The 12,132-nt window shown below is 32.0% G+C and overlaps 1 protein-coding gene across 1 annotated transcript in view; it reads right to left on the reverse strand.

The window, feature by feature from the left end:
• The window catches only part of Mettl3 (methyltransferase like 3), a 133,472-nt gene that overhangs the window by 62,703 nt on the left and 58,637 nt on the right, over nt 1-12,132 (reverse strand). The window contains exon 3 of the mRNA XM_089094780.1: nt 339-472. Within this exon, the coding sequence (XP_088950906.1) occupies nt 339-472 (134 nt within the window). The remainder of the gene's footprint in view (nt 1-338; nt 473-12,132) is intronic.

The raw sequence follows: 12,132 nt of genomic DNA on the forward strand, positions 1-12,132 counted from the left end.
AGACAGTTGACATCAACTCAAAATTTTTCACTTTACCGTTTGGTTTGGGCCTTTTTATGAGGACGTAAAATAGCATAGGCTCGAATGAAACCTATAATATTTAATGGGTTAAAATACAAATTCCTCTGCAAGAAAAACCTGACCAATTAAAAAAAAGAAGACAAGATAAAATCAGAATTCGAGCACTGCTGAGTAGCGAAATCTCAACACGACGCTGAAAAAAAAGAATGTTCCTCCTAAAAATGTAACGACCCTCCTTCAAACTTGCAATTTGAATAATTGTGACACTGTACCCGTACATTTTGAGTATTTAATAAATGGAATGTACACAAACTTACTTTTAGTTCCTTTCATTTCGGTCGAGGAATAGACATAACTTGCTTCTCCACTTGCAACCATGGCAGATAATTTTGCGTGATCTGCTGTGTTCACTAAAAGCATCCATTTTCCATCTTTTGATCCGTCTTCAACACTAGAAATAAAAGGTATTCTTTAAAGGAAGAAATATCAGAATACTTAGCTTACACTTCTACAGTTACACTCCTTAAATAGTTTAGAGTAATCTAAAAATCTTGAAATTTTGATTTACCGATATTGCCCTTAGCCTACAGGCCTCTTTTCTTTTTTCTTAGAATAGAAAAATACAAAATGAGCTTGGCTAAATATAAGCTCGGTTGAGTTGAACTGAAACGCATTCCTGGCAAAAAATTATTTTTTATTCAGATGCGTCATTTGGTTCCTGGTCCTACTGCACTGATTGATGACACCTTTGAGACCGCTAGATGTCTGCCTTTTTATAGATTATTGCTCAAAACACGATGCTTCACATATTTTCTATGCAGCCAAGTAACTCCAAAAGCATCCCCGGTATTGCTCGCAATACTTATTGACTTTGTAATTTAAGCCTACCACTGCAGAGGAGACAGACAACTAGGCCCAAAGCATCATCCCTTCGAAATCGAGTTGCCGGTGATATCGCTCTTGCAACACACTGCCAGAATGACAATCAATATAATCAGAATGAACTAGCAGCAAAAGCTGCTCCATCTGACCAATAACTACATTAACCACTCATACATTAAGACAATCTAACCACTCATACATTAAGAAAATCTGAACTCTTTTATCAGGAGATGGAAAACATGCAAATCCCACGTTTAGAAGTTCCTGAAATGAGTGACGTGTTGATCTCGTTTTCGGTGGGGACAAACAAAAGAACAAATCCTCTGTGACACCTGAGTTGACATATTTAATTGTTGTTTATATTAGTGGTTTATGAGTAGCTCGTGACGTAATATAAATCCTTGTTTTTGTTTTCATATCAATCAATCAATCAATCAATTTATTGATACTAAAAACAAACCAATTACAAACTTAAAGTTTATACACGCCCAAGAAGCTCAGCTTGTAAAGGGCCAACAAAACAAATAAGACACTATTATAAAGCACATAAAAAAAAAACATACTTAAAAAAAAAAAAAAAAAAAAAAAAAAAAAAAAAAAAAAAAGATCAAGAGACATTTATGAAAATAGGAGAATTAACAGGAAACTTCACAAATAACTGAAAAAAAAATATATAAACGAAGAAGAGATGTTATGCAAAAGGTGATCAATTCCTGTGAACCTACAGCTGATAAAATTAAATTGGAGAATCACTTGAAAAGCATTTGAGTGTTTTTCTCTGTTTTCCGTTGAATACTACAACAAGTAGTCTTCAACGCAAATAAATTAATAAATTAACAAATCGTCACTAAGTTAATTATCTGTAGTTCTGGTGTTGTACCTATGATCTATAGGTCTATCAGTAGACCTACGATGGTCGAGGGGGGAAAATGATGTCCTTGGCACCCTAGTCGAAATTCGGCTCTTAGGTATCCTAGAACATATCGAATTCCTTCTGTTAGTTCACAAAGGTTTTCACTTACATACCAATTACCATTAATTTCAAATAAGCTGAATATAGAATAAGTTGAAATAATTGAATTCAAATAAATGAACGTGTCATTTATGCAATAAAATATCTAAATTAGTAACACATCTCCTTTTTAATTAAAACAAAAATAATAAAACAAAGTGTGTCAAATTGAGTTATAACGACCCTGTCTGAAGGCATTCAGAACGAAGATATCCATATCAAAGAAGTCAAAGATTTCATATATTTTTGGTAGCACACTGACCCAAGATGGAAATTTCGATAAAGAAATCAGGTTGCGCATAGCTTATGCAAGGTGAAAGGTTCGCATTCGCCGACTGTATGGTAATTTCTCGCTTTTGGACGGTTTCCACTAGTAGCTTGTTAAAATGGTTTATTGGATAACATACACTAGGCCAATACTCAACAATAGGCTTCACTAATTTCTCATATAAAGTTTAAGAGTTGCGCAAGTTGAACTTGCGAAATGTACGCTTCAGAATATTGTCAAAGTAGATACTATGGTTCTTGTAAAAATATTAAACATGTAGCCTGGCTGATAGTTATGTAGTTGTGTTGCAATATTTAAGAGACGGTGTTGTGAATTTCGGTCACAAGATCAGTGATACAAAAAATTCACAAGAGGATTGTACAAAGTGAAATTGCTTAAGTGTAATAATTTAAGGTTTTTGTATTAGTAATTAAATTACCAGACCAGATTTTATTGTCAATGACATATGGTTGTCAACTGTTATTTGAAAACACTGTTCAAACCAAAGAATGAGCATCCAATACAACGACTCACAGCAGCACTAAGCCACCTGACTACAAAACTACAATCAACAAAACTGCAACCGCTCCTCCTACATCTTAATCTATTCAAACCCTCCTTCTTTAAAACCTCCCAAGAACTTTCCATTTCCCTTAAATCTTTCCTTGCAACATATTTAAAATGCAAATATCTATTATTTTGTGTTGGTTTTCTATAAGTAGTAAAATTAGTTTATCGAAGCTACGAATAATTAACACATCTAGGAATGAGATTTTGTTTGCGATTTCTAAAGTAAACTGTAAATTTCTATCGTATGTATTAAGGTGATCTAAAAAAACCCTTAAGACTGGAAGATATGAAAACCGAAAATTAACTAAGCAAAAGAGATTTTACTGTGCAAAAATGGGGCGGTTATCTTTTGATCAATACAAACGGGTTTAGAAGGCGGTCCTTAACTTGACTCTGCAAAATTTGAATAGCAGAGTTTCAAGCTTTCACCTGATTTTAAAAGACAAAATCGCAAAAAAGGTAAAAAGCGGACAGATATGCAGAATTTTGTTTCCCTCTCAGTATTAGCCTTTAGTCAAATTGAGAAAAACTAGAAATTTAAAAAAAGAAGAAGGACAATTAAAGAACGACATAAGGACGTTTGATAAAACGTTGACAGGAAAGAATGCACTTATTTAGCAAGGGCACCGGCAGAAAATCTTCCAGGGAGGCAGACCCCAAAATAGCAATGGTGGTTGGGGGACAGAGAATATATTTCAGGATGTTTATTTTTGTAGGAATAAGTTTACTTTTAAATATTTTTAGTGAAAAACTCTCAAATAAAAAGAGCAGTTAAATTCCATACGAAATGAAACAAAATACCGTAAATTTTAAACAAAAGTTCCTTACAAAGGATCGCTTTATTTAATCAATAATAGTATTATTATGCATACAATCTTAAAAGAAAATCTGATTCAAACCAAAATTACAGAAAGATTTATTGCTTCCATAGCTTCCTACATAACAGATGTAGACTTATCTTTATGCAATTTCCTACTCCTTAGAATATTTTACAGAAAGACTAGAGATACTCAAAAATCATCCTGCCTGCGTAGATACCACGTTTTGATTTTATACCGGCCATGTAAAATGTACCTCATTCATAACAGGACAATTCTCCACCTCGAACTTAAATCCCTTTTATATTCAGACATTTAAAAACATACAGAACAGCGAAAGAAAACTAAATTTAAACTTGCTATCCAGCTGTCAAATTGATCCTCTTTCTTGTTATTAGCCTATTCAACTAAATAAGATGAACAGGTTTAAACAATTTTTGTCACAGGAGAATCTTATCAAAAAGTTTGTGATAAAAAAAACTGGAAGTAAAAAGTGACTTGGGCCAATATCCATCAAAACTAAAAATGAAATTATCTTGACAATTGCTAGACCGACAGTATTGGCTTTTTATGCTGATTCTAAATATATAAAATTATTTCAGTTTATTGTTACCCACCCACAACTAAAAATTTTAGAAAATTTGCCTAGTTTAAAAAAAAGGCAAACACCCCCAGGAACGTGAGCGATCTTATTGAAAATCCCTTAATAAAAAAAATTATTTCAGAGAACTCTACGATAGAGGTTTCAAGCTATAATCTTCAAAATGTGGAGTTTCGCATTTTTTTTTTTTTTGAAGAAACATCATCGATGCATGTTTATTTGTTTTGTTTTTCACAGGGGTGATTGTATCAAGGCGAAGGTCCAAGATAATTTAGGGGGGAGCTCATGCAAACGTAAATTGAAATCTCTTTTTTAAGTGACCATACAGGTTGGGCCAGGGGAAAGTCTAGTTTTCTGCCATTTTAGGGTACCAAACTACGACTTTACCCCAAAGAGGACAAATTTGCAATCAATTTAAAATCGTGAAAATTTAATTGATTTAAAAGTACCAATAACTTTATTTTATACTTCCCAGTTGCAAAAGAAGTAATGCCAAACGGTGGCAGTACTGGATTCAACCAAGTTGATTCGCTTTATTTGTAATGAAATTAGGCTACGTTTGGTGATCTGTAATTGCGTATCAGCTACAATGAGGAGGGTGGGGGGTGAGTCATTCTTTAGTTGGGGATAGGGTAGATTCCTAAAAAAGTAGATATTGTTGGACACATTGCGTACTCTTCATGAAGCCTCAGATAAATATTAAAAGAGGTAGAGAGGAGTCTGAATTAATTAAAATGTTTCTCTATACAGCTAAAATATTACATTCCCATGTCTACCAGCACAGAGGGGGAAAAGGCAAAGCAGGCCATCATCAGCCCCGCCAGTAAATTTCTTTGGGGTGACAAATACTACTACGAATTTAGTTTTCAGAAATTTCAAATTGCAATATTTTTCTTTTTTCTATTTACATGAAGTACTTCAATGTATTTAAACAAATGAATGCAATGTATTTATCGATAAGAAAGCCTATTGCAGAGCCTGTAATGGCTTCAATTATGTAAAAGATCAAAAGTCTGTCTCATACTTAACTCCTTACTCTTTATTGTGAAGTTTGGCTTTTGTCCAAATTTTTAAAGAAAATTTGCAATTGAAAAAAAAAAGATTTTTCAAAACACTAGAAAACTTTCGTTCAAAGAGCAGGGTGTTGAAAAGGGGGCAGTCCCCCTTATATACAGAGTAACGTCAATCGCTATTCAGTTATAAGCTTGTTTCTTAATATAGTTGAAAAATCTTTTCTATTTGTTTAATTAAATTTCATGAGACTGTAAAGAATTATGAATGCAATACTTTTGGTAACGCAGAAAAAAGATCAACATTTCAATGATCTCTGTTTGGATTTTGATGTTGATCAAATAGTTCATGATAACTGACGGTAAGTAAGGAGAAATTATAACGTATATGAGGGGATTTGCCCCCTCCTCAACACCTCGCTCTTTAAATTATGTCCCAATTCTTTCCATTTTGAACAAAATGCCTAATTTTGATCAAATGTCTTTGGAAGAAGAGTTGCGAAACAAAGGCTTGGGAGGGATACGGATTGGCATCAATCCCTTTGTCTCTTATAAAAAGCATTAAAACTACCAATTTCCAGCTGAATGAGCACCTTCCAAAGTTTCTACGACAACTCCTTCAATGCCGAAAAAGATTAATAAATTGAAACCCTATTGCTCTCTACTTATATTGCGTTTCAAAAATTCTTATTGAAAACCGCCAACAATTTCATCATTTCAACACAAAGTTTAAAGAGGGCTAAATAAATGGTAATAAAAGGATTTATTCTGGTACGCAAAAATTGAACACAGTGAGTGGAGAGAAACGACACACCCTATAGAAATAAAAATACGTAAATCATTAGGTCGTAACAAAACATACTGCGCAAAACTCATCTTATACCTCTTTCCCTACATAGCATGATCAAGTAGAAAAAAATGTTAGTAACTTAAAAGAAAACAAATACTTTGTTAGTATTAATTATTCGGTATGGCATGAAAAAAAGATATAGAAATAGTGCAATTCATCTTTTCTTCTAATTTAAACACTTTACCAGGAAAATTCTTATTAAACTTCGAAAATTTATATATATTGAGTTTTTAGAGTTGCTTACAATTTAGCTGTGTCCAAAATAATGTGAAAATAGGGGTACGCAAGGATTCTACAGTTGAAAGTATCCCAACAGAGTTAGCTTTGGGAAAACATATGAGTAAATAGAAGTATTCAGCAAAAAGCATGCTTTATGAATGATGATGAATTAAAAGAATCGTTCCTCCCCAAGGGCACAAGCTCTTTCCCATTCTTGGCCTTCTTGAAATCTGCCTCCCATGAAATGTTAGTGTCTCCAGTAGTGAGCACCCAATTACCACTGGTCGTGATTGCGTAATATGCCTTACCACGGGCTAGTGACCTATTACTATGAACCCTACATGGCTTGGCAGACAGGTTTTCTAATGTGACACCCATTTTTTGGAGGTCAAACAGAGAGAGAGAGAGAGAGTAGCGGTCACACTAACTTGATTAGTAACTGGATTCAGATATTCTACGAACGGACTTTCAGTCCTACATTCACGGGTTTCTGCAAAGTTTTATGGGCTTCATTGAAAAAATACCAGTTTAAAAAAAAAAAAATAATAAATAAACATGTATCCATGATCTTTGTTCTGGCAAAAAAATACTAATTCCAATCAAAACTGGTCAAACGTGTTAATAAGCTGTATTATTTACATGGTGTTCGTTCAAAAAGCGAGGATTTCTGTTAAATAAATAATTCTTATATTTTTTCCGTTCAATTGAAAGCGAGGATTTCTGTTAAATAAATAATTGTTATACCTTTTAAAATAGCTTTACGGGGTGTGAGGGGCTCAGTCGTTTTATTCCCTGTGATTTTTTTCTTTAAAAGGTGTTCGTTCAAAAAGCGAGGATTTCTGTTAAATAAATAATTGTTATATTTTTTCCGTTCAATTGAAAACGAGGATTTCTGTTAAATAAATAATTGTTATACCTTTTAAAATAGCTTTACGGGGTTTGAGGGGCTCTGTCGTTTTATTCCGTTTGATTTTTTCTTTACATGGTGTTCGTGCAAAACACGAGGATTTCTGTTAAATAAATAATTCTTCTATTTTTTCCGTTCAATTGAAATCGAGGATTTCTGTTAAATAAATAATTGTTATAGATTTTAAAATATATTTACAGGGTTTGAGGGAGGCTGTCGTTTTATTGCGTGTGATTTTTTCTTTAACTGGTGTTCGTTAAAAAAGCGAGGATTTCTGTTAAATAAATAATTCTTATATTTTTTTCCCTTCAATTGAAAGCGAGGATTTCTGTTAAATAAATAATTGTTATACCTTTTAAAATAGCTTTACGGGGTTTGAGGGACTCTGTCATTCTATTCCGTGTGATTTTAAAATATCTTTACGGGGTTTGAGGGGCTCTGTCGTTTATCCAGTGGTATTTTTTCTGTACATTGTGTTAGTCAAAAAAGCGAGTATCTCTGTTAACTAAATAATTCTTTTATTTTTTTTTCTGTAAAATTTAAAGCGAGGATTTCTGTTAAAAAAAAAATTTTTTTAAATTTTGCATTATCTTTACGTGGTTTGAGGGCCTTTGTCGTTTTATGTCAAAAAGCGAGGATTTCTGTTAAATAGATAATTCTTATATTTTTTTTCGTTCAATTGAAAGCGGGGATTTCTGTTAAATAAATATTTGTTATACCTTTTCAAATAGCTTTACGGGGTTTGAGGGGCTCTGTCCTTTTATTCCGTTTGATTTTTTCTTTACATAGTGTTCGTTCAAAAAGCGAGGATTTCTGTTAAATAAATAATTCTTATATTTTTTCCGTTCAATTGAAATCGAGGATTTCTTTTAAATAAATAATTGTTATACCTTTTAAAATAGCTTTACGGGGTTTGAGGGGCTCTGTCGTGTTATTCCGTGTGATTTTTTCATTACATGGTGTTCGTTCAAAAACCGAGGATTTCCGTTAAATAAATAATTCTTATATTTTTTCCGTTCAATTGAAAGCGAGGATTTCTGTTAAATAAATAATTGTTATACCTTTTAAAATAGCTTTACGGGGTTTGAGGGGGCTCTGTCGTTTTATTCCGTGTTATTTTTTCATTACATGGTTTTCTTTAAAAAAGGTAGGATTTACGTTAAATAAATAATTCTTATATTTTTTCCGTTCACCCGTAAGCGATTTTTTCTTTTAAATAAATTATTTTTATAACATTTGAAATTGCTTTACGGGGTTTTAGGGGGCTCTGTCGTGTTATTCCGTTTGACTTTTTCATTACATAGTGTTCGTTAAAAAATTGTGGATTTATTTTAAATAAATAATTCTTTTATTTTTTACGTTAAATTGAAATAGAGGATTTCTTTTAAATAAATAATTTTTATAACTTTTAAAATATCTTTACGGGGTGTGAGGGGCTCTGTCGTTTTATTCGGTGTGATTTTTTGTTTACATGGTGTTCGTTCAAAAAAGCGAGGTTTTCTTTGAACTAGATAATTCTATTATTTTTTTCTGTTGAATTGAAAGCGATGATTTCTGTTAAATAAATTATTTTTATAACTTTTAAATTAGCTTTACTGGGGGTTAGTGCGTATATCGTTTTTTTCCGTGGGATTTTAAAATAGCTTTAAGGTGTTTTATGTGGTTCTGTCGTTTTATTCCGTGTGATTTTTTCTTTAAATGGTGTTCGTTCAAAAAGCGAGGATTTCTGTTAAATAAATAATTGTTATACCTTTTAAAATAGCTTTACGGGGTTTGAGGGACTCTGTCTTTTTATTTAAAAAAGCGAGGATTTCTGTTAAATAAATAATTATTATATTTTTCTACGTTCAATTGAAATCGAGGATTTCTGTTAAATAAATAATTGTTATACCTTTTAAAATAGCTTTACGGGGTTTGAGGGACTCTGTCGTTTAATTACGTGTGATTTTTTCTTTAAATGGTGTTAGTTCAAAAATCGAGGATTTATGTTAAATAAATAATTCTTATATTTTTTCCGTTCAATTTAAAGCGAGGATTTCTGTTAAATAAATAATTGTTATACCTTTTAAAATAGCTTTACGGGGTTTGAGGGGCTCTGTCGTTTTATTCCGTGTAATTTTTTCATTATATGGTGTTCGTTCAAAAAGCGAGGATTTCTGTTAAATAAATAATTCTTATATTTTTTCCGTTCAATTGAAAGCGAGGATTTCTGTTAAATAAATAATTGTTATACCTTTTAATTTAGCTTTACGGGGTTTGAAGGACTCTGTTGTTTTATTCCGGGTGATTTTTTCTTTACATGATGTTCGTTCAAAAAGCGAGGATTTCTGTTAAATAAATAATTCTTATATTTTTTCCGTTCAATCGAAAGCGAGGATTTCTGTTAAATAAATAATTGTTATACCTTTTAAAATAGCTTTACGGGGTTTTAGGGGCTCTGTCGTTTTATTACGTGTGATTTTTTCATTATATGGTGTTCGTTCAAAAAGTGAGGATTTCTGTTAAATAAATAATTCTTATATTTTTTCCGTTCAATTGAAAGCGAGGATTTCTGTTAAATAAATAATTGTTATACCTTTTAATTTAGCTTTACGGGGTTTGAAGGACTCTGTTGTTTTATTCCGTGTGATTTTTTCTTTACATGGTGTTCGTTCAAAAAGCAAGGATTTCTATTAAATAAATAATTCTTATATTTTTTCCGTTCAATTGAAAACGAGGATTTTTGTTAAATAAATAATTGTTATACCTTTTAAAATAGCTTTATGGGGTTTGAGGGGCTCTGTCGTGTTATTCCGTGTGATTTTTTCTTTACATGGTGTTCGTTCAAAAAGCGAGGATTTCTGTTAAATAAATAATTCTCATAATTTTTTCCGTTCAATTGAAAGCTAGGATTTCTGTTAAATAAATAATTGTTATGCCTTTTAAAATAGCTTTACGGGGTTTGAAGGACTCCGTTGTTTTATTCCGGGTAAGTTTTTCTTAACATTCTATTCGTTGAAACAGCGCAGTAGTTCTGATAAATAGGTAATTCTTATATTTTTTCCGTAAAAATTAAAGCGAAGAGTTTTTACTTTCAATTTAAAGCGAGAATGTATGTTCAACAACTGATTGTCATAACTTTTAAAAAATATTTACGGGGCTTGAAGGACTCGAGGATTTCTGTTAAATAAATAATTGTTATACATTTTAAAATAGGTTTACGGGGTTTGAGGGACTCTGTGGTTTTATTCCGTGTGATTTTTTCTTTACATGGTGTTCGTTCAAAAAGCGAGGATTTCTGTTAAATAAACAATTGTTATACCTTTTAAATTTGCTTTACAGTGTTTGAAATAGATACCGAGAGTTCAATGACTCTTCCCCGCAATGACTTCCAAGGGTTTTATGACTCCTCCCCACAATGAATTCAGATGGTTTTAGGGCTCATCTTCATAGCCATAACTCCATTCAACCTTGAGCGAAGGTATAAAAGTTTGATGAAGTATTTTTCTACTTAACAACTACATTAATAACTTCCAAGATGATAGGAGTGTATGACACAGAATTTATCAGTTTGAAAAAATCATCTTGTGGTGTTATATTTGAATGTGCATTTTTATTATTGTCTATGGAACTCGAAGAAATTGACTGTTATCATTGGCTAGTGAACTATAACATGTTTGAGTATGATAAAAGCTTGTGGAGTACTACATTATGTCATATAAACAGACTGGGATCCTATGATAGAGTGATTACATCACTTAATAATGCTGGTCAGGAACTGAGAAATGTTAAGGAGGAAGTCAGTGAAATTTTCAGCTTTTTCGGGGTTGAAGCACTCTACATAAAGGGCAATGTACCTACAGATAAAGCTTTAATTCAAAAGAGTGATCCTAGGGTTCCACTTTTCAATGTAGAAGAGCTTAAGTGTCCTAAATTTGAAGGGGGTTATCACCGTCCTGAAGACGAGGTTAGGTTCTTCGCACAGTGGATACCTAAGAACATACCTGATCAGGATAAATCCATAAGACATGGTAAAAAATATTCTATATCATGAGACCATCGTTTTTGGATGTTTAAGAGTGAACTCCAAGTACTATTTTTTATGTAAACATTTGTTGTTGTGTTTTTTTTTTCTCAAAAAAAAATACGTTAGTACGTTTAAGCAATAAATATCTTTAAGCTCAACCCGTCTTTATTCTTTAGAATAGATCTATTCTTTTAATTAAATTGTGAAGAAATTGTAAGTAACAATCGCTTTCTTGAATTCGCTTCCTGGACACAATACAGATATTTAATTCGATAAATCATGATAAAATCACAAGTAAGTAATAAACTCTTTATTGTTTTGATATTTAATTCGAGAAATCCCTTGAGTTGAATTCAAGAAAGAGTTTGCTACTTACGATACTTTGATTTTGTCAATGCTATCCCAAGTATCTGTCAATAGATGTCGATAGAGAATTTATTCATTCTTATACCTAGATTTTCTCTATGTTAACCTATCTATCCAATATATGATGTATGTAAATTCCTTTTCTTACATCTCCGATGTTTTAATAGACATTCTAAAAGTTAGATATGCTATCTTAATATAAAAACAATGAAAACATAACAATTTAAGTCATGATATATATTCAATTAACTAATGTCATGCATAATTGAACACCTTTCGATATTTTGAATCTGTCAAATAAAATACCTCGCCATATTATCTATTGATAGTATAGCCTTTGTCTTCTCTTAGTTAGTGATCAGTAGAATAGTCATTTCGTAATCAGTAGCTTTTATCATACTCAAACATGTTATAGTTCACTAGCCAATGATAACAGTCAATTTCTTCGAGTTCCATAGACAATAATAAAAATGCACATTCAAATATAACACCACAAGATGATTTTTTCAAACTGATAAATTCTGTGTCATACACTCCTATCATCTTGGAAGTTATTAATGTAGTTGTTAAGTAGAAAAATACTTCATCAAACTTTTATACCT

Source organism: Artemia sp. Qi Xiang Cuo, chromosome 9, assembly GCF_049724085.1.
Source record: "Artemia sp. Qi Xiang Cuo chromosome 9, ASM4972408v1, whole genome shotgun sequence".
NCBI lineage: Eukaryota > Metazoa > Arthropoda > Branchiopoda > Anostraca > Artemiidae > Artemia > Artemia sp. Qi Xiang Cuo.